The sequence below is a fragment of the Tasmannia lanceolata genome, unplaced genomic scaffold (assembly GCF_043159265.1).
Source record: "Tasmannia lanceolata isolate RefF3 unplaced genomic scaffold, GAP_Taslan_0.1 ptg000007l, whole genome shotgun sequence".
In the NCBI taxonomy this organism is placed as follows: domain Eukaryota; kingdom Viridiplantae; phylum Streptophyta; class Magnoliopsida; order Canellales; family Winteraceae; genus Tasmannia; species Tasmannia lanceolata.
The window spans coordinates 7,388,262-7,411,578 of NW_027518684.1; the positions used below are offsets into that span (position 1 = coordinate 7,388,262).

General features: G+C 40.1%; 2 protein-coding genes across 5 annotated transcripts; one reads left to right on the plus strand and one right to left on the minus strand.

The window, feature by feature from the left end:
* Positions 1–2,012: 2,012 nt before the first annotated feature.
* Positions 2,013–8,210, minus strand: LOC143881677 (protein FLX-like 3). 4 transcript variants are annotated; one of them, XM_077384919.1, is made up of 5 exons: positions 8,053–8,165; positions 3,531–3,741; positions 2,878–3,412; positions 2,453–2,598; positions 2,013–2,347 (listed from the first exon to the last, which is right to left on the minus strand). In XM_077384919.1, exons 3-5 carry the CDS (start codon positions 3,402–3,404, stop codon positions 2,205–2,207), a joined length of 816 nt encoding a protein of 271 aa, XP_077241034.1. In that variant the 5' UTR covers positions 3,405–3,412; positions 3,531–3,741; positions 8,053–8,165; the 3' UTR covers positions 2,013–2,204. The 4 variants fall into 4 exon arrangements, with proteins under 4 accessions (XP_077241034.1, XP_077241035.1, XP_077241036.1 ...); XM_077384920.1 differs by having other exon boundaries at positions 3,531–3,738; positions 8,053–8,158; XM_077384921.1 differs by lacking the exon at positions 3,531–3,741 and having other exon boundaries at positions 2,013–2,344; positions 8,053–8,210.
* A 10,451-nt stretch (positions 8,211–18,661) lies between these two features.
* Positions 18,662–20,330, plus strand: LOC143881679 (zinc finger protein CONSTANS-LIKE 16-like). Its single transcript, XM_077384925.1, has 2 exons — positions 18,662–19,752; positions 19,962–20,330. Exons 1-2 carry the CDS (start codon positions 18,733–18,735, stop codon positions 20,199–20,201), a joined length of 1,260 nt encoding a protein of 419 aa, XP_077241040.1. The 5' UTR covers positions 18,662–18,732; the 3' UTR covers positions 20,202–20,330.
* Positions 20,331–23,317: the final 2,987 nt, after the last annotated feature.

The following is a 23,317-nucleotide window of genomic DNA, read 5'->3' on the forward strand; positions in this document are numbered from 1 at the left end:
TGTTTAGAAATAAAAGTACAAAGTAGGTGTGTGTGTGTGTGTGTGTGTGTGTGTGTGTGTGTGTGTGTGTGAGAGAGAGAGAGAGAGAGAGAGAGAGAGAGAGAGAGAGAGAAAGAGAGTCCACATGTCAAGCTCTGTTATTTTTCCTTTGGCAAGTAAACAACCCTTTTTTACTCTTCCTACCAACCATCCAAATATACGTGAAGCAATGACATTGCGCCCATCTCCACCGTACATTTAATCTGCGTGGTGATGATCAAATCTGAAATGTCCATTATCTGACAAGTATGAAAATTAAATATTCCAATGATATATTAAGGCCCTGTTTGTTTTTTATTTTGAGAACCGATTGTGAGTATGAATAATTAAAAATTAAGGCCATGTTTATTTTAGATTTTGAGAATTGATTCTGAGTCCAAAGCTGATTATTTGACTCAAAATTAAACACAATTTTGAGTAGAATAAACTGTTTTGACTCAAAATTTAAAAGAAACAGGGCCTAGACGTATATTTGAGTCCAATAATCAGTTTTGGACTTCCGATCAGTTATCAAAATCCAAAACAAACAGGGCCTAAGTATGTTGTTATCAATCACTAATCAGAAAGAACGGGTCTTTTTGGAAAATAACTAGAGAATGTGAAAATGACCAGTTACTGATTTTTTGTGTTCTTTTCAAAGAGTATAAATCCAAACCCTCCTTGGATCTTGATCAAAGGGTTAGGATTTATCCACTCTAAAGACCAAAGTACCCTTATACACTGCCAATTGCATAGTGACACCTCATCTTTCCCTCTTTTTATCCCAAAGTACCCCTCTATAAGTACCCTATCACCATTCGCTTTACAAGGACCTCTCCTTGATTACCAAGACTCTACTCAACTAGCCTCATAGATCCTATCAAACCGGCCGGACACCACTTAACCTCTTAATTCCCCAACCAAAGCCACTTAGGTCCTGTTAATTTGGATTTTAAGAATCAATTTTGAGACCCAAACTAATTATTGGACTCAAAATCCAAAATGAACATGGCTTTACCTTCCCCATCGGCCGCTTAGCTTAACTCGGCCCCACATCCACCTCACTCCAAGTCAGCAGCAGAAGCAAGGACCCACGTCCAAGAATACTAAAAGCAAAGCTTTACCCAAGCAAGAAGATCAAGATCAACATCCAAAGGAAACATTATCTCCTTTCCCCTCTCTCATTCATCTCTTTGCATACAGATGCATTTTTATTTTTATTTTAATGAATTCCATGAGTTAGTTTAGACAGTGAAGAGATGTGATGAAAAGCCATTAAAGAAAAACGCTCACATCTTTCATGAAGATTATTAGAAAATGAAATCCCCTTTTAAGGAGGACAAAGCCTCCTGCCACTGTAGCTCAAACATTGAGCTTCTAATTGGAAGAAGATTACAGCTCCCTCACATCAACCCTGACTGCACCTTTGATTGATCTAAACCATTCTCTGTAGTCTAACATCCCTACTACTCCTTTCTACTTGATTTTCTTAGCGGAACCCACCTTTGATCGATCTAAACCCTCCACTTGATAGGTCTTGCTTTGGATCTCCTATGGTTCAAAAACTGGACGATCAAACCCCCAGGTGCAGATCACATTAAACAATAAGAATACAAATTAGTGCAAATTACAATGATATGATTTGTATGAGTTGAGGGCCAATGGAGATTCAAAGCAAGGAATATCAAATAGAAGGTTCAGATCAATTAAAGATGGGCCCAACCATGCCATAGTGGGGGGTGCACCTCATTGTATTACAATGAGTTCATTTCCCACTGAAGCATCCCTCCATAGGTGTGTATGTTGGTGGTCTCTTCACTGTTTTATAACACAACAAAGAGGAATGACCATGAAAAGCCTTACTCAACTTAGACTAATCCTTCTAAAGGCAAACATAAGATCTCATCTGCCGATTTCCAATTGGCCCCACGTTGATTAGATGAAGTAAACTATCTGTCATGCCAAAGTCCAAGCTGGTCCAAATTATCAAAATAGGTTGGAAACGCTTATTCCAGTATAACTAAGCAACAGAGTAACTTGAAATATGCAAGAAAGAGTAGGCCATGTTCAATATAACTTCTATCTTTAAAGCATCTGCCATATCTATGCCCATGTCATGTGCTAAAATCCCAGTAATCAACTAATATAAAAGATCAACATGCTGGAAGAACACATACCAAAATTTCTCAGCGACGATGAAGTCCAGGCTTCTCATAAGCAGACCACGAACCCGAACCAAAAAGGCTCTTCTCACCACCATAAACATCTCCAAATGCACTTGGATATCCCCTCTCAGGACTGCCCTTCAAAAATCCATAGCCCCCGGCTCCTAAGCCAAAAAAACATGAATGCAACTCATTTCGAGTGACTCACAACCATCCAATACTCTTTACTCTGGCAAACAAGCACAGCAAGAATAACTAGAAATACTTACCACGCCCGAGTGCTCTCTTCTCCCTGCTCATGAGCTCTGCTCGTAACTTTTCAACTTCCCGAGCCATGGATACGAGGTTGCTCTCCATCGATTGTTTCTGTTCCATCTGCTCTGTTTTTGCTTTCTTCTCATACTCAATAGCAGTCCTAGAAACACAGTCCACAGCAAAATCACTAAATCAGTTAAACGTAATTCGATTGGATGATTGGCCAACTCATCTGCTGTCTTTTAGTTCCAAGAATGTTTTTTTTTAGTGATGAAGTTCCGAGACTGCTCTGCAAAGCTAGAGAGTTATTTGTACTTCTAAATCCCCAACCATGGGTTAGTGACACCTAGAGTAGGTTTTGGTTCATCCAAACTAAACCTCAATAGAGAAAATATAAAGAAAAAAATGGGCGAAGAAACCAAATCAGAATATTAAAAACCTGGCTCTCACTAGCTCCTGACATAGGACATCAATCTCAGATCTCATGGCAGGTATTTGCTGGTTCTCGGCCTGTAATCGAGGCAGCTCCTTTGAGACACTCTGAATCTGAGCAGACATCTCTTGCCGTAGAGCATTGAGTTTCTGAGCTTCAGCCCGTAACTGCATGACCTCCGTCTTCAGAGGCTCGGTTGCACGGAGTTCAGCTTCTAGGTTCAAACCTCTCTCAATCAATTCCCTGGCATGACCCTCTTTATCTGCACGGATTTTTTGTATGACCTGACTTAGCCTACGAATCTCGTCCCTTGCGGCCGTGAGCTCCCTCTGTAGACCCAAATGATCTTCGGCCAGGTGCCTGTTCTCACCAAGAAGCCTCCGGATTTCATCATGCTGGATCGCAAGTTCCTCCTCCATTGCTGCAGGGTGAAGAGGCAGGGGCCCACCTCTTAAAGGAGGTGGAGGGCCATCGAGAAAGCCTCGCAGGCCATCATCCATGGGGTGACGAGGCATACGGTTCCTCCCTGCCATGGTATATCCTGCATAAGGAATTATCAATTATCTGATCACCAAAATAGAATAGAAACCGCCAGTGCAAAGCTACAAGTAATAAGGCTGCAAAGATTGCCATTAAGCTAGATGTCCACTAGCCAACACCTTTATCTGAAATTTGGCTTGCACGGAATTCTCAGCAATAGTATCTCAAAAGTTACTGCATTCCGATGATAAAAGTCCGAACAAATGATGAATGGAATGAGCTCTCTATACAAAGACATCACAACCTGCACCATCTAACATCATGGAGCCCACATCCTGGGCAGCATTTGCCACAACTTCCCAGTTTCAAGCCTTCGATCTTCACCTTCTACTTCATTGAGAAAATTAAAAACGATAAACGAAGTACAACAAAAATTTGCTGTTATCCACATTAAAACAGTAGATTCATCATAAGATACATGCCTGTGTTGAAAAACACCAAAACAAATTACCCACAAATGTGCTAACAGGGAACTTAAAAAGCTCCAATACTGGGTTAACTATATGCCTTTTATCTTGAGAAGTCCATATATAGATAAAATGAAAATTAAATAATGGTAAATGAGCAACAACAAAAAATTGTTCAATCTGACACAGTTACACTAATCTTACAACACAAAACCTATAATTAACAGTGAACAGCCAATCTTGATGTAACTGATAGCAAGGCAAGCCATCTTAGATTGACATGAAACTAACCAATAAGCCAAGTTAGCCACAAAAATATTTTTTGGTAGGCAAACTGGGATCAAACCTACGACCTCTAGATCGAGGTACAAAGCCTCAACCATTGAGATACAGGTCCAACCACCAAGTTAGCCACAATTAGCATGACGAAACTCATGTAACAGTACAAGGAACTTGCACGCAGTGAACAGTCAAGAATATAACATTTTCCTTATATCAACTCTCTCTTTTTATCTCTCAATGATTCAAACCAGATTAAGTCCCAACAATCTCGCTCCTAATTAAGTTTTGAACTACTGAGCCTAGCACAACTGAACATTTATATAGGTGAAGGAATTGCCACACTCTAAATCTCAACAGTTTTCGGTGCTTCCTGGATACAGTTAAGAAATGGGATACTTATAAATTAATAATTTATGTTATTCAGGTATAACAGTCCAGGTTAGGATATGGCCTATCATAAGTAATGAGCTAACTGTAATTTCATGTTATTCATGTGTGTGTGTGTGTTTTTTTTTTTTTTTTTTTTTTTTGGGGGAGGGGGGGGGGGGGGGGGGGGGGGACCGCTGATATCTCCATGACAATGCTTTGATAATGGGACGAATCACCTTTTTTTTTTGGGAATGATAGCCATTAGATTACTGCAAGGTTGCTACAGAGGTATGGAGTAAGTTATTGTATAGATTTGGTTTGATATGGGTCTTCCCAGAAAAATGGGACAAATCACCTTGTTTAACACTTTCTTAACCAGCTGGCAAAAGCTGTTACAATTCCCAAAAACCTCTCAGCAGCTCAGAAGCCAATTAGAGAAGCCAATTACACCTATTCCAAATCCTAAATGAAATGTAATTATATAGGGATCCATATGTAAACATAGTATCTATTTACGAGAATTTATATGATGGGTGGCCGTGAAAACACGTGAAGTCTAAGAAAGTAGGTACGGCCCACTTATTTTGATGATCCAAACCGTTCATCTGTTGGGGCACAACGTAAATAGGTTGTGCCCCAAAAATCATTTCCATAGGATGATCCTAACCCTCTAATCTGTAGAAGATTCTATAAATGATTTTTGAAAATCTCCATATTCAGATCAGTTCAGATCGGAGGGTTAGGATCATCCTATGGAAATGATTTTTGGGGCACAACCTATTTACGTTGTGCCCAAACTGATGAACGGTTTGGATCATCAAAAAAGGTGGGCCGTACCTACTTTCTTAGACTTCACGTGTTTTCACGGCCACCCATCATATAAATTCTCTCTATTTACATACACTCGAATAACCCCGACTCATAATGAGAATATGCATAAACCTATTCCAGTCTGATCCATTATGGAGTGAACTTATAATATGACGATCGAGTCGATTCCATGATTATAAGTTCAAAACCCCAGCCTATTCCCATTTTGGGTCATTTTCTTAACCAGCTGTCAAAAGCTATTACAATTCTCAAAAACCTCTCATCAGCTCAGCAGCTAAGTAGAGAAGTCTAAAACAAGGTGATTTGTCCCATTATCAAAGCATGGGACTGTAATTTCTGAGTTTTAAACAGCAAGTTTAGTGTTTAGTCGAAGGGCTGTATTATGATTTATGACAGTTATTAGGTGAAGTTTTTCTCTAAATAATGAGAGGGTTCTTTGAATTGGTTTCTTTTTTTGTTTTTGTTTTTTTTTTTTTTTTTGGGGGGGGGGGGGGGGGGATGATTTTCAGTTTGGCTATATTCTTTTCAGGTTGATGAGATTTCAGAACTTGAAATATCTTGGCTGTTCTTGCATCTTCTATTTCAGTTCATCTGTTGTTACTGCCTCTATTTAAACCTTTCCAAGCCAATCATCGACTCCCTGGTTGCCCCAAGGCCGCTCCCTTTTACCTTGGCTGAGTTCTCGTTTGAGTCCCGGTTTGCCCTACCATGCCAATCGAAATTCCAGCCCAGGAGAACAACAGAACGACTAAGGGAACCAAAAGCTCAAGGCTCTGTATGAATGCCAATTGCAAGGGATCCTCAAGCATTCTCTAAGCAAAAAATGCACTTTTTGGATTACTTGGTATGCTTGTTTGCCAAAGTAACACCGGAATCCTTAGAGATTACCAGACAACAAAAAGTTGTAATCATTGCATGTCTGGTAATGTGGCGTCACTTTTTTCCATATGCAATATCTCAAAAAAGACAAGATTTCATAGGTAATCCTCTCTCTCTCTCTCTCTCTCTCTCTCTCTCTCTCTCTCTCTCTCTCTCTCTCTCTCTCTCTCTCTCTCTCTCTCTCTCTCTCTCTCTCTCTCGGTTAGCTTGCATCCAAAGATAATAAAGCTCATGGTTTTCCCAAGGTTTACATGACATCCAAAATCCTGCCCCTTTCCATAGACTCCACTTCCTTTAAGAATGCTTAAGCATCCAAACAGAGCCCAAGTGTTGGGGTTGCATTTTTCAGATATTTCAGAGGCCTTTGAAGGTTCAGCATTCTTAATTTTTATTGCGAATACCCAAGAGGGTGTCTGTGATTTTCTTGGGATTTTATTTAGTAGGTTTTCTTGGGATTTTATTTAGTAGGTTTGAGACCGTGAATTTAGTTTACAACCCTCGCTAGTATTAGTTTGGATCGTTGTAGACGAGATGCCACATATGAAGAAGATTGACCGCATAGAAGAAGTGCTACGCTAGGTGCGACGACGTCAAGATCAACGAACAAGGCTATGGACTTAACCCGCGGAGGGGATCCGAGAAACATAAATACACGCAACGAGGACGATGCCATTGGGGCTCGTACCAAGCACGCTTTCCCGTGTGATGTGGGGCTCCGGTTCTTTATCGCATGGATCATGGGCAGTGTATGAGGAATGACTCATTCAATTTTTTTGGGAATGTAGTTGGAACTCCGTAATAAGGGTGGAGGTACCTGAATTTCGAGAAAACATTCATGCGGAAGACTTCATCAACCATCTTTCCAAAGTAGAAAAGCTCTTTGAATACGAGGAAATGCCCGCCAATAAGAAAGTGAAGCTTGTAGCCACTAAATTATTCGGTTACACCTTGATTTAGTAGGATGATATCCAAAACAATCAGATACAGTTTGGAAAAGAGAAAATCAGATCATGGGAGAAAATGGAGTAGGAACAAAAAGTTCCCACCCATCACATATGTTCTTTACCTCTATTAATGTTGCCAAAAATCTTCTACAACGAGAAACGAATGTACAAGGGTACAAGGATGAGTTTTATACTGACTTCTCGAGCATACATTATGGAGAAAGAGCAAATGATACCCTGATATCTCAATGGGTTACATGTTTGTGAATCCAACAGAAGTTAGCATTTAGGGCTCCAACCTAATGACTGATGCTTATTGATTAGCCATTATGTTAAAAAAAAAAAAAAAATCACAACTGGTGTGCCGACTGGCAAGGTAATTTTTGTGGCACTACATCTAAACATGCCAGCCAATTCCAATGGTTTCCAAACATGGCCTTAATGAAATTACGGAATGTCCATGTCCTAGCTTTTTTTCTTAATCCTGACCATTAAGCTTAATTGGATCGTGCATTTGCAATCCCATTAATATCAACTTGACTTGACAGCCTTCAACTGTAAACAAAATAATGACTAAAAACAACAAAAAGGGCAAAATAGAAGATGGGTGAGCTACCCAGAAAAAGTATGAGATTGAGGGGTGAGCCACATGAAAGAAGCTTCAATAGTATATGGAAACCCTAGATAAGAAATACAAAGAATCACCACTAAGTAGACAACCATAAAGATTATTATAGGCATAAGATGAAAGAAACGTAAAGGAGTAGCAAAAAGGGCAAATCAAAATAGAGATATTCAACAGTGAAACAAAGCCCTATATCAATCAAGAATGGGATAAAAGAAGAGAAGACAGAGAAAATAAAAGAAATGAAAAAACAACAGAGAGAGAGAGAGAGAGAGAGAGAGAGAGAGAGAGAGAGAATCCTTACAGAAAATTTCCGTTTGCGTGGTGGCCTTCCTACCCCGACCTGAGCCAAGTTTCGCTCCTCCCGTTACTCTTTCTACCGGTTGTGCCTTTTGTACGCCTTGCCCATAAAATCATCTCCATAGGAAGATCCAAACCCTCCGATCAGCTTCTACATATTGGGCCCATCAAATGAACGGCTTTGATAAAGGAATAAGGGCCACAATGAATATTCTAATAAATATGCGTTATGTGCTGCATTTACGGTGGTGCATGTTTTTTTTTTTTTTTTTTTTTTTTTAAATAATGTGGGGCCAACCTTGTTCAAAGATCTAAACCATTAAGTTGGTAGGCCCCAATGTAATTACATCTTACCACCAAATTCATCTCCGTTTTATGATCCTACCTCTTCGATAAATACAAATCTCTATATGGTGTAGTTTATCAACGAAGTAGAGGGTTAGGATCATCCAATAGAGTTGATTTTGTGGGCACAGTCTAGTAACATTAAGGCCCAACAAGTGAATGGTTTGGATCTTTGAACAAACTGGACTTCATTGTATTTTTATAATGTATGCTCACCTACAAACACACACACTATACTAGAACCATCTCACCGACGAGCATACATCATATCATGCGTACTTTTTTTAGAAAATTCTCTAGGCCACTTTGTTTGAAGATCCAATTCATCCATTTGTCGTAAAAAAGGCTACGGCCCAAAAATCATCCCGATGATCCTAACCCTCCGTTCTAAAACCACAACACTGTATACAGATCTCCGTGGATCGAAGAGTTAGGACAATCCAAGGGAGATGTTTTTTGGGAAAAGGCCTATACGCAACCAAGGTCTTAAATTTATGTTTCGGAGAGCATTTCGGTGAAAACCGAAACTGAAATTTTCAGCCAAAATCCTGAAATTTCGAGCCAAATCCATGAAACCAAATTAACGCATATTTTATTACGTAGAAAATTTCGGATGAAATTACTCAAATTTCGGGAAAGTATTATTTAACGGGAAAATATCTACTTTTTGGGTGAAATCCCTAAAATTTCAGCCGAAATTTACGGGGAAACGAAATTTCGACTAGATATTTATACCATTCGTGTATACCCGATTTCGGTTTCATTTTCGACCGAAAACCGAAATTTCGGATTTTGGTCGAAATTTAAAGCCTTGTATGCAACAAATGAACGAACAAAGTAAGCCCAGATGACTTTAAAAAAAATGCACTATTGTGCCCTTTTCAAAGAGAGAAGTGGAAGAGAGAATATTGGTTACAAGAATAAGTATGGATGGGCCCTAAATTTAAACAAATCAATTGTTGGGCCCACCAATGGTTCATGTTGGAGAGAGAGAGGTGGGTTGTGGTGGAGGGTGAGTACTGGTTGAGAGAGAGAGAGAGAGAGAGAGAGAGAGAGTACTGGCTGTGGGTGAATTTATCCTATAGGGGTTGAATTTATCGCCGCCCTTTGAAAAATGACATCTTCTCCTTCTTTTATTTATTTTTTTATTTCGATTTTTTCATCACTACAACTCGAAAGAACCAATAAGAGGAAGAAAAATAAGAGAAAGAAGATGAGGAATGGGAAGAGCTTTGAAGAGGAAGAGAGGAGGATAAAGAAAAAGGAAAAAGAAGAATTGGCACCCGAAAAAAATGGAAAAGAGGAGGAAGAAGGAAAAAAAGAAAAAGCAACGCTGGAAAAAAATGAAAAATAAGAGGAAGAAGGAAAAAAAAGAAGTGACACCGGAAAAAATAGAAAACACATGAAAAAATGAAAAAGAAAAAGAAAAAGAAGAACTCATGATCTTCTCGGTCAAACTTGGAATCATCTTGGTCTGACTCGGGGTCACCCTGAGACTTTGGGGTCATCTCAGCCTGCCTCGCGTTCGTTGCTTATCTTTATCTAACTAGGGTTCATTGTGGAGGAACTCTGGGTCATTTCGGGAAGGAGCTATCACGCTTATCCTTTATCCTTTTGCTATTTGATAAGCACATGCACGTTTACAATGGAATTCTATTTGAGAGTTAGTAAAATGAAAATCTATAGGCAAATTATAATTAGGCATCAAACCGCATAACTTCCATGCCAATTTGCAGTACTCTGTAGGCATTGATTTTAACGAAACCAAGTAACATAGGTTGGACCCATCTAATAAGGGATCTATGAGGAACTCCTTCCAAATTTTTATAGGAAAAGAAAAAGATCCTGGGGGCATTTGGGTGGGCCAATTGCCATGTTTAATAATTTGTTACGTGATAGCTCTATTGATTTTGTTGGTTGGTCCCATTATTTGGGATGATCAAGCGCCTTGACCCGAAAGCATCCTTTTAAAGTTTCGTGGAGACTGGGTTGGTAATTCTTGTATTTATGGAAAATGTTTTCAGTTAGCATTAGACCAAGATTCAGAATAATGTTTGGCGGTGGCTGGTTAGATAAAAAAATTGATTGTCAAACAATTGTGCCACAACTACGTATATAATAGGTGTGTGGGCATATCGTGGTGTAATGGAGAGCCATGCTAGGCCAGGAAATTGGAGCATTGCATAGGCTAGTAAAGTGGGCATTGAAGGCAATTAATCAAGACCTACATGGACACGAGTTGGTGTTTTAATAACTTAGGCCCAACGAGAAGTGGGTTTAAAGGTGTGCACGATAAAGCCCTGTTCGTTTTGGACTTTTCTTTAGTAACGATGAGGACAGAGTAAATGGGATTAATGATTCTCCATATGGACCATATGTGACTAGTTATCCCCAAATTCACAAAATGGTGCCCAGCTTGTTTCTACTTTTTGAGAAGGTCAAGAAGAGACAAAAGCAGTCAAACTTTTTACAAGGATTCTTGGGTTCATTTGAATATGCACAGGGACCTAATATTTTGTTACGAGACTTAATTGGGTGAAAACCACAAAAAACGGGTGGTTCATCTTTGACTACAAAACATGGATCACTGTCCTTTATTCTTCTAACCTCATTATTTCAAAATGAGGATGCCGTGTGGAACGTAACCAAAGAAAATCCTAGTCGACTCAGCACACGGTCAAATACTTGGTTGACGCAGCAGAGTCCTCAGTTGATGCGGTTATAATTCGGAAGAGACATCAAATGAGTTTTTATTGTCTCTATATATAGGGCAAAACGCAGTATGCGGCACGAGAACACAGCCAAGGTAAAAGAGAGTCGACTCGGGGAAGTCCGCGGTGGCGCGGCGTAGTTTTAAAACTATGCTTCTAAATTCTATTTTGAATCTGTATGTAGTCCTACTTTGAAGAGAGCTGTTAATTGACAGGACTAGGGTAGACCCCGCTCTTCTCTTAAGTTGATAAAATGTCATGCTTATTTATGTCAGGTTAATGTTAAAAATCTGCTAGGCCCACTAAAATAGGGTTTTGCTAAGCGCCCATTCAGTCGACACACTTGCCGCGGAAAAGGTCAGGAAAAGAGGAACCTTTTTCTGTCTAAACCACTTTGATAGTGCGCTCAGTTGCCATCATCTTATTGTTATGTATTGTATTGATATTCCTTTCCACTTTTTAGTAAGTGATATACCCGGCTCTTTTGATTACTTGGGACACCCAGCAGCAGTGTATCAATGACTGCATAGGGTCTGATGTACTTCACGTCGGAAGGATTCAATGGAGCTGATTGCAACGTACACTGCTGCTGGGTGTGCCATGTAATCAAAAGAGGCTGATATATCACTTCCCCTTTTTTAATACGGTGGCATGGCTTCCGTTGGTTTTCTATCATTAATAACTAAGGTTTAAAATTTCGGTTTCGGTACCAGTTTCGGACCCTGAAATTTCAAAATTTCGGTCGAAATCTGGTACAAAACCCGAAACCAATATTTTATTCAATATTAAATTTCGGCTGAAATTTCGGTAATTTTGGTAATTTCGGTGAAATATTAAATTAATATAAAAAAAACAGATTTTTTTGGTCAAATTTCGAAAAAACCGAAATTTCGGCCGAAATAAATGACCGTTTCGGTTTTGATCGATTTCGGTGTCTAAGGGTGTCAATTTTGGCTCGGGCTCGGAAGCTCGCTCGAGCTCGGCTCAAAAAAAGCTCGGCTGGAATCCTTAACGAGCCGAGCCGAGCCGGCTCGTTAAGGCTCGTTAAGAATTTAAAATATTTAAATATATATTATATATTAATATATACATTAAAAGGGTTGTCCAGGGAGTGAAAGTGGGGGGGGGGAGGAGGGGGCAAAATATGTCACTTCATTTTTGGAACCCCATTTGTTACTAGGACCACCCCACACAGTGTAAAAAAAGTAGTCAAATTACACTAGTAGGGCTGTCCAGGGAAGATGAGGGGTGTGAACTTAATATAACCCGAGCTCGGTAAGGCTCGCGAGCTGAGCCTGGTTCGAGCCCGAGCCAAGCTTTTGATCTTAACGAGCCGAGCCGAGCCTGGCCAAGCTTGGCTCGGCTCGGCTCGTTTACACCCCTATCGGTGTCGGTCTCCACCGAAATCCGAAATTTCGGACCGATTTCGGTCGAAATTTAAAACCATGTTCATAACAACCTTCTCTCTCTCTTATCGTTTTTCTACCGTTTCTTTTCCTTTTCTTTTTGACACGTCATTTCCAAGGGTGTCCGATCCAAGGATTGCAATTGAACGGAGCCTTCTGTTGCACCCAAAATTAGGAAACTTAAAACGACATATTCTCATCATTGTTTGGTTGCCATTTACTATTAACACGAGTCCTCGTTGGCTTTAACTTCTCTAATGAAAGCTGTTTTTTACTGTTTGACTTCCTATCAAATAAAGAGGAAAAGGAAAGTAAACAAATGGGAATTTATTTTCCAGGAAATGATGAATTCACCCATTTTCCAGTGTACGTGGCAATCAGGCCCGTCGAATCCTTCCCACTTGGAGCACCTACAGCCCCTCTCCAGTCATTGATACACTGCTGCTGACAGTCCCAAGTAAAAAAAAGGGGGCGGAAATATCAGTTCCCTTATTTTTCCTTTCCTTCTACTTCTACATTACGTTCATCCAAAGTGTTGTCTATTAACAAGCCAAGGAATCCTTTCCCAATTTGTAACTCTTCCCATTTCATCGTCTATTGCCGTGAAATCCTTTTTATTCTCTACCTTTCCATTTCTCTGCCTTATCTACTCCTACCAAGGTCAATTTATGGAAGAGTAAACAACCATCACGGAGCGGTGTTGACAAGAAAATTAAAAGGTTGTGGATTACACCAAATGACTCGGACAGAGAGAGATCTTATCTTTCTACTGTAGAGAAGATAAGTGTTTATAGACTACGTCAATTAGGAAGTAGAAAATCTCATATGGGAACAAATAGGATTGCGTTAGGGATGCGAGAGTCCTACACTAGCAACAAAATCTTATCTATCTTAAAAAAATGACCGAACAACTTGAGTCTGTAACCTTTTTAATGGGGTTTGTCAACTTCTTAGAGAGCCAGGAATAGGTTTGAAACTGACGTTTTGGTGGTTGGGGACGACAACCTATCTGACCCACTTTCTTTGTTTTTTCAAAGGGTTTTCACTTCCAAGATGGGACTCAGTTCTGGAAATAAAGACGATGCATAGTTACCCTTTGAAAACAACTAATTACTGCAAAAGCTTAAGCTGTTGGAGAAGGAATTATTTAATCTTTTATACTCTGACACTCTCCCTCACGTGTGGCCCCTATTTTTAGAGTTGGCATGTACATGGCATGAGGCCCTCTTTTTGGGTTGGCTATTTCATGTGGATTTTTAATATCAAAGAGTTTTCAACAACCCTGATACCATGTAAAAACAACCAATTAAAGCTTAAGTACGTTGTTGATGGCAAACCCGTACAGGTCTAGCTCTTTGGCTTAAAGTCTTGAGTTTGCTCTCCAGAGACGAGAGTTCGAATCCCCTTGGGCTTACCCGATGCGCGTGGTTCACGGGTGAATGTGCGCATCTGGAGGGAATTAGTCCCACTCTACAAAGTGGGGTGGGGACACCCTACATCATCTCCAAAAAAAAAAAAAAAAAAAAAAAATTTTGTTGATTGCATTGATTCATCTTATATACTATAAGAGAGCCGATTACCCTTCTTACTGGGTTAAATTTTCAAATAAATGCCATCTAAAGGAAACCTAACACCAGTGGCCACCAGCAATAAAAGTGGGCCAGAGTAGCCCACCCGGCTATTACTTGGTCGGAGGGAAGTGCGGCCGGTAAAAGATCATCCGCCGGAGGAAGTCTCATGCATCGCATTTTTCACTAGAAATGAAATGCTTGGTATAATGTAGACGGAAGTGCTTACTCATTAGCATAGTACTAAAAACTTGAGTCAAATTGAATGAGTCATTGCGGACTCAATAAAAACTTGTGGATACTGCTAGTTTACATTGAGTGGTTGTTTGAGTTGTTAACGAGTCAACTCGTTTAGGTAGGAATCGTGTCAACTTGAATGACCATCTCAGAGGTCAGATCCCTCTTATTGAAGAACAATTAGTGCACTTTATTGTTGGGGTGCAGTACGGCCCACCCACCTAAAGTTTAACAGTTTTGGTTGTATGGTGGGGGAGACCGACCCTTTTACGATGCCAATATTATAAGAGGGGAATTGCTAGACAACAGCTTTTGCCTCTATTCACGAGGCGGCTGGTCTGACGGGTGACAGACCAGCCGCGAAAAGCCTTTTGCGATGGACCTTAGCAGATTCTTTATAAGAGGTTAAGTACGCAAATGAGATTGCCCCCTTAAATAAATTAGGGATTTGCTAGGCAATTTCAGGTAAAGCCATTTCTAAGATCACTTTTGTTGGAGCGAACAGTGGCCTCAGATGAATGAAATAAATAAACATAGAGGGCTAAAAAGTGAGCCTATGTGGCTGTTCTCTGTGCAAAAGTGAGCTGAGAAATGGCTTTATGCGAAATTGACTGGTAAATCTCATATAGTTATGTGACTTTACTTCTAAATCCGTTACAAACTTCACGGGTGAACATCCAAAGTTATGGTTGCTGATATTGATTACGTCTTAATAGTAACTAACAAAAGAAAAGATAATCCTTACTTCCTTCGTTGCTATTCTTTTTTGGTCATTTCAATGCCCCTCTAACCCCTACAAATATGACAAAAAAGGCCAAATGTCTCCTTTCTATTACCGCCACTTGTGTTCAATAATCGTCCAAAAATCATTAATTTCCTTCCTAAAAATACATCAGAGAAGATTCTCCCTCCCCAAAAAATCTCTACAAGGCTACTTTATCTTTATAAAATATTAATATTAAGAGTACAATCTCCTTTGCTGCGCAATTTCACAGATAATCATTTCGTGGCTGGGTTTGGCACGTGAGAACAGCCACACAAGCAGATGTTTCTGCCCCCCACTCACATGTAGACCTGGCAAACGGGTGGATCGGGCCGGGTCAACACACGGGTGATGCGGGTGCGGGTCCACGGGTCGGGTGAGGAAATGACCCGCATTTTTGCAGGTCAGAATTTAGGTGACCCGAGCTGCCCGCGGGTGGGCCGGGTCAACCCGCGCATATATGAGATTGTAATAATTCTTCCAATTTGACCGCATCTGTTTTTTCTGTAATTGTCATAACTTTCTATATTTTATTGGTATTTTTTTTCGTAATTTTACAACTTTATAACCATTTCTAGGTAATTTTTCATTTAAAACTTTACAACTTTAGCTATGTTACTTTTTTTTGTGTAATGATTACTTTTTTTTGTTTTTTTTTGTTTGCTAGCAACATTTGCCATGTGCGCATCTTTGCACCACGATGACCACATGCCGAGAAGTTGCCATAAGAGAAGTTTGGTAGCAAATTCTTAGAAAATAAAAAACAGAAGGAAATGTTATCAACACTGTTGTTTTCTTATTAGCGCACTCTCACTTTATTAAAAGTATGGTATGACCCACACCATAGGATAATCCAAACCGTCCATTAGATGAGCTATAGCCTAAATAGGTTATGCTCCAAAAATCATTTCCATAGGATGATCCTAACCCTCCAATCTGAATGTTAGAGGGTTGATCCTAACCCTCTATAGATCGGAGGGTTAGAATCAACCAATGGAAATAATTTTGGGGCATAACCTATTTAGGCTATGGCCCATCTAAATGGACGGTTTGGATAATCCTATGGTGCGGGCCATACCGTACTTTTTATAAACTGAGGAGTTCCCTCATAAAAAACAGTAAGTGCTGATAACATTCTCAAAAAAAAAAAAAAAATACTGTAAAAATGCGGGTGCCTGCGGGTTGACCCGACCCGACCCGTGTTTTTGCGGGTTGGGTCACCCGCGGGTTAGTTTTTGACAGGTCACTAAAACTTAGACCCGTGCCCGCAAATTTGCAGGTGGGTCGGGTCGACCCGCGGGCACGGGTCGCTTTTGCCAGGTCTACATGTACCTTACGGCTTACCTCATAAGAAGATGATCCAAACCTTCCATTTGATGGGCCACAATGTAAATAGGTTGTGTTTCAAATATCATTTTCCACAGGATGATCCCAACCCTTCAATCTATAGGAGTTTCCAAAATATGCCCTTCATCTATAGATTGTAGGGCTAGGATCATCATATGGAAATGATTTTTTGGGAACAACCAATGTATATTATGGCCCATTAAATGGACGGTTTGGATCATCCTATGGTACAAGGCGCACAATACTTTTAAAAAATACTTCACTGTACGGACTTACACCATAGGTTGTATGCCAAAAATCATTTCCATAGGATGATCCCAACACAGTGACGACGTTTCCAAAATATATCATTCCTCTATAGATTGTAGGGATGCAATCATCAGATGGGAATGATCAAATGGACGGTTTGGATCATCCTATGGTGTAGGCCGTAAAATATTCGCTACATTTTTGTGACAAAGCTAGCAAACTAAAAAATATTTCTTACACTCCCTATTAAAAAAAAAGTATTGTATACCTATCAAAACTAAGGTATTTTGTAATGAAATTTTTTCTATGTACTAAAACTTCATTGGAAAATCAATACGAATGACACAAGACCATGTTTGGATTGCATGGTATCAAACCTTATCTTATTGTTGAGTTTAACATCTGTTAGGCTTCTTCAAATAGAGAAGTGTACAAATAAAGTACAGTAGTCGTCATAGTATTGGAGTGCACACTGCAGTATATCATTTTCCTTTCATTATTCAAGTTTCATAAATAATGTGTAAAGGGATAAAGAAGTTTTCTTTTCCCCTCTTCATGTATCTTGTTGGACTAGAGCCAAGGTTTTATGTCCTCTACTAATTATTTTTTCTTATGAATAAAATTAAAGGTACTGTGCTGGGTTCCGAGATAAATTCCTGCTTAAAAAAATAGTTTAATTAATAATGAGAGCTAAGGAGTGTCATTATCAAAATATAAGAATAACATATCATTTCCCCTATAATCAGGAGTTTCATGAATATTAGGATCTATGGTACCAATATATGGTAGAGAGCAGCAAGATGCTAATCTTGTTTTATATTGGTAGAGAGCAGCAGGATTTTAATCTTGTTTTATATCGGTAGAGAGCAACAGGATTTTAATTTTGTTTTTTTGGCATAATAGTATTAAAATCACCTTATTGGATATTGGCACCCCTATGTCTCGATCACCTTATTTTAATTATTTGACAACTTATGTTAACTAATTGAAAAATGGAAAATTTCTATAAATTCGAAATAAGTTTTTTATGCTTATACTAAATTTCATTACAAAATACCTCAGTGAGGCCACAGTACACCGTTGTAATATTTAGATAGGAAACTCCCTGTAAATGGGTAAATGTCGTCTTTGAATCTTTGTATATCACTAGAGATCTTCTTCCGTGAATTTTCAAACGATGGAAAGGTCGTAAAACTCAGGGCATGTTTGTCGACCAAGGAAAAAAAATCATGGAATATTCTTTCTCCAACTTGAGAGGGTGACCGAGAGTGCAGGAGATAAAGAGACATGGGAAGTGATATCGACACTCCCTTGTTCTACGTTGAATTATTAAATTGTTATATGGAGATTAATGTCCCTACCAATGTACAAGATTCCGAATTAGACCCATGACTAGCGAAAGTCATTCCTTATCTCCACCTTACACGCGTTTATAGATCACCCTGATAGGCCCCACCATAGGTGGGCCACTCTAGAAACGCACAAGCAATCCATTTCCTGCTCAGCAATCAAGTGACCAGTACTGTCCAAACCTGTACCAATTTTATACCGTGGGGGAGCCGACCCAGATGTAACGTCCACATCGGCAGACCGCTGTGCCACGTGTATGGTGGTGATGATGCCCACCTTACGAATCTACGTCCGGACTTGAAAGTGAAAATAAAAAATGGGGACCGCGAGAACAAAACGTACAAAGCACAGTCACCCTCACTGCTAGAGATGTTGACGTGGAAATCCCACCCTATATTTGTGGGTCCCACAAGAAATCCTATATTACAACAGGCTAGCCAATAGAAAGGCCAAGATTAAGATGCACATTTCCCATTCAGCCAATCAGCAACGAGATAAGGCCGAGTTGTGGGCCCCAAAGCGAAATCTCCAACCCTAAAACATCCCAAAAGAGTTCTTGTCAGAGAAATGCAGAGTAAAAGTGCGACGTGGGCCCCACTCCGCATGCAATTATTGCTCTTCGCCTCTAAATAAGGAGCCTCGATATTTCTCTGCTACATTTGATTTGAATTGAACTCGGTCACGACTCGGTGGAAGAGAAAGAGAGAGATGAACTCGGAAAAACGAGTCGCAAACGCGGTGGGTGGCAAGACCGCACGAGCCTGCGACGGGTGCATGAGGAGGCGGGCGCGTTGGTACTGCGCCGCGGACGACGCGTTCCTTTGCCAAGGGTGTGACTCGTCCATCCACTCGGCCAACCCGCTAGCGAGTCGGCACAACCGAGTCAGACTCAAAACCGCTTCTCTCAAGCCTGAAGACTCTGATCCCACTGAGACTTTGCCCGCTTGGCACCAGGGGTTCCGACGCAAAGCTCGCACTCCTCGCCAATCCAAACCCAACTCGGTCTTACCTCCCCCGAAGGTCGAGTCAGCTCCAATCCCACTACTCGTTCCCGAACTCGGGTCCGATGACCCATCCATCGATGATGACTCGGAAGAGCATCTTCTATACCGAGTCCCAATTTTCGACCCACTTGTTGCAGAATTCTGCACCTCTTCTGCTGCACTCGCTGGGAATAATTCATCTATCGCGGTAGAAGAATCCAAGCCGTTGATCTTACATAATTTCACGGAGGTGACAGCTGACGGATCTGACACCTTACCGGGCTTTCTCCCGTCCGACGTGGATTTGTTGGAATTTGCTGCTGACGTGGAAAGTTTACTTGGCAGGGGTCTAGATGAGGACTCATTTTGTATAGAAGGGTTGGGTTTGTTGGATTCCAAGGAAGATGAGATGGCTTGTTGTTTTGATAGTGGAAGGGTGAAAGTGGAGGAGGATGACGTGGAGGGAGCTGTTGCTTGCCACGTGGATGCTGACATGGATCTCTCCAGGGAGACACTGGACTTGAATTTCGACTATGATACGCCGACCACCCGCGAGGAGGAGGAGGAGGAGGAAAAGGCAGGTGCGGGTGTGGTGGCGGTAAATAATGGTTACGCAGAGGGCAAAAGGGTCTCTCTAAGGCTCAATTACACAGCGGTCATGGCCGCTTGGGCGAGTCAGGGATCGCCGTGGACGACCGGAGACCGGCCCCACTTCAACCCTGAGGATGGATGGCCTGATTACCTGGTAAGTTGCCATTATTTTGTCCATATGACTAAGCAAAAATTGTATGATTTTATTACTTTGTCGATTAAATGATAATTCATTACATGTGACTCTTATTTCACTGTAATTAAGCCAAAGTTCACTATAATTAAATATTATTTTCTCTTCTAATTCCAGTCGAGCAAAACTTTGCTATGGGTGAATCTTATCAATTATTTTCAAATTTTCAGGATACATGTACCCCGGACTTTCATCAGTACAGCGGCATGGGAGGCCTAGGAGGACACATGGCGGCCGGAGATGGAGGAAGGGAAGCAAGAGTGACTAGATACAGAGAGAAGCGTAGAACACGGCTCTTCGCAAAGAAGATCAGGTATGAGGTCCGGAAATTGAACGCCGAGAAAAGACCGAGGATGAAAGGTCGATTCGTGAAGAGGGTGTCTTTCACCGGCACTAGTTTTCCGTTCTAAATCTTAGATGTAAGTGACCTTGACAACTCTGCAAATAAGAAGTTTGCATATCTGGGTCAAAAAGGATGGGAAGAGATGGGCCTTTTTAGTGCCTCTACCATAAATAAAACTAACTACCTCTTGACTCTTTGTCTCTTACCTCCATTATCTATCTCTAATCTACTCATGTGAAAAGAGGATTATACAATGCTCGGCTCAAGGTCTGAGTTATAGATTTTGAGAATTGATTGGGAGTCCAAGTCTGTTTGTTGAAGTGAAATTTACTTGTAATTTTGAGTCAAATAATCGGTTTTGGACTCATAATCGATTCTCAAAATCTACAAACAGGGTTTAAGGTTCTCTATATCAAATAAACCGATAGGGGTCCCCGCCAAACCCCAACTTACCCAAAAAAAAAAAGAATTTTAGGTTAATTAAGATATCTAATAGTCCACAAGGAGTCCTTCCATTGTTTTGGAAGCACCTTTCCAACGGCTTTCCATGCTTAAATTCATTATCTCTCTCTCTCTCTCTCTCTCTCTCTCTCTCTCTTCACGAATTTTTTGTCGAATGATGTGGCACTCAATCTCGATATGCTTAGATCGTTCATGAAAGATCGGGCGGAGGCAGCCTTATTGTCACAAAATATTAAGGCGGGTTGGCAAAAATATTATGTCAAGAAATATTGGGAAAGTATCAACACTAAATAAGTAAATAGTCTGTCAGGGAATATTGTGCGCAGATTTTCCTTTCCTAATATAAATTCAGCTTGAAAAGTCTACTCTTAAGGGACTAAATCACAATACCCTATAAATAGTCTTTCATTGGTTGAACAAAATAAAGCTTTTGAATAACTTTACATGCTGACACTTGACTAGATCCTTTACACACATCCCCAAAAGGCTCCTTTTCCCTTGATACACCATTAGTTTGCGACAAATAATTGATCATTGAGAGAGAAAAAAAAGTTTGATGGTAATCTTTCTAAAAAAGAAGAAAGAATGTGAAAAGAAAATGTTTTCCCAGAAAATGAAAAGAAAATGTTTCCCGGGAATTTGACGTGACATTAGGAAAAGAAATCCAGGGAATCTGTGCAGGAAACGATGTCACCGGACTGTTTCTAGACTGTTCACTTGCGCAGGAAAAGGTTTCCAGGGAAACTGCTTGCCCTTCTTTTTGCACTAGTTTTCCAGGGAAACGAAATCAGAGTGTTTTTGGTCGGAAATTAAATCCCTGATCCATTTGGTTGCCAGTAAAATTTTTGTCCTAGGAAGTTTTAGTAAAATTTTGGTCCCATCCCATGTTTGGTTGCCTTTTAGCACTATAATTTTTTTAATCCCACTCTTGTAATGATTGCTTGTGTGGTGAATTTTTTTAATCCCACTCTTGTAATGATTGCCTTTCCATCCCATTCCAAAATAATCCCAGGAACCAAAAATAAGCTTGAGAAGAATTTTTTTTCTTCCCAACAATTCAAGCAACCAAACAAAGTGTGTTTTTCTCCCACCATAGTCCGGTCAACTAAACATAGGATTTTTATTTTACCGGGATACTTCTAGGACTTTTTTTTCCCCACCAATCTCCTTTGATTTTTTTCTCCCACATAAATCCCAGGAACAAAAAAAAAAAACCCAGCAACCAAATAAAGTATTATACTCCGTATGGTTGCCAGAAAAATTTTTGTCCCTGAAAGTTTTAGTAAAATTTTGGTCCCATCCCATGTTTGATTGCCTTTTAGCACTAGAATTTTTTTAATCCCACTCTTGTAATGATTGCCTGTGTGGTGAATTTTTTAATCCCACTTTTGTAATGATTGCCTTTTCATCCCATCCCAAAATAATCCCAGGAACCAAAAATAAGCTTGAGAAGAATTTTTTTTCTTCCCAACAGTTCAAGCAACCAAACAAAGGTTTTTTTTTCCCACCATAGTCCGGTCAACTTAACATGGGATTTTTATTTTACTTGGATACTTCTAGGACTATTTTTTTTCCCACCAATCTCCTGGGATTTTTTTTCTCCCGCATAAATCCCAGGAACGAAAAAAAACCCGGCAACCAAACATAGCAGAGGAGGAGAAAATGGGTTTTCCATGTCATTTTTTGACTTATTGTAGAAATTCCACATGTGTAATTCTATTTTCCCGGGAAAGCAGGTGAACTCCATAATTCTGTCTTGTCAAGGAAAAAAGAGGCTGTTTTCCAGGGATTTGCTTTCCCGAAAACACAAGTGAACGGAGCCTAAACAAAAGTGCACTTTTCACACCCACTAATGCAAGGCCCATCCCCTTGAAACAAGATGCACACTAATGTGGCCCGACTATGTGACAATGACAATCCGTCAATGCATCACAATGGCATTCGGTTCGACGTGGATGAACCTGCACCGCTATATTAGTGGACACACACAGACCATCGATCTGGAAAATAACGGGCCGGAGAAGCCAATAACAGAGATAACTTGTAGTTAGACATCACTTCATGCGATATGGCGATCCAAGGGCTATCAATTAGCTTCATCCAATAGACACGGTACAAACCCTTTTGTATAAAAACAATATAAGTACCCCTATCTCGAAGAGAGAAGGGGACAAAGAGACAAGAGAGGCTTCACGGCATAGATATTATGAGAAGGTTTTATGTACAAGGGATCCGAACCCCAAAAAATTAGAGAGAACAAGTCCTCGATCTTGCTCCTGTTGTAACCATAAATACTTAATTTTTTCATGGTATCAGATCGATCGATCTACTAGACCTGTGGCTGACTACAACCCATAAAACTGAATGCTTGTGCTTATGGGAAAGAGTGAAGGAAAAAAAAGATTAATGGCCCAAAGAATTTCTAAGGCCAACATGCTAAGTTTTTCTTCTTTCTTTTCCTTGTTTAAGGGTTGTTATCAAATTTTTATGCTCTTCGTCTTCTTCTTCTTTGTATTCCTATGGTTTTGTGAACTATAGTGGCTAAAGTCTTCAAAGAGAAGTAATGATTTGGATTATTGAAGGAAGAACAAGAATACGAAGAAGAACATTATGAAAACATAGAGAAATGAAAAACAGAAGAGGAAGAATACTCAACTCAACTCAACTAAGCCTTTGTCCCAAAGTAGTTGGGGTCAACTAATGAATCCTTTAGAAAATTTT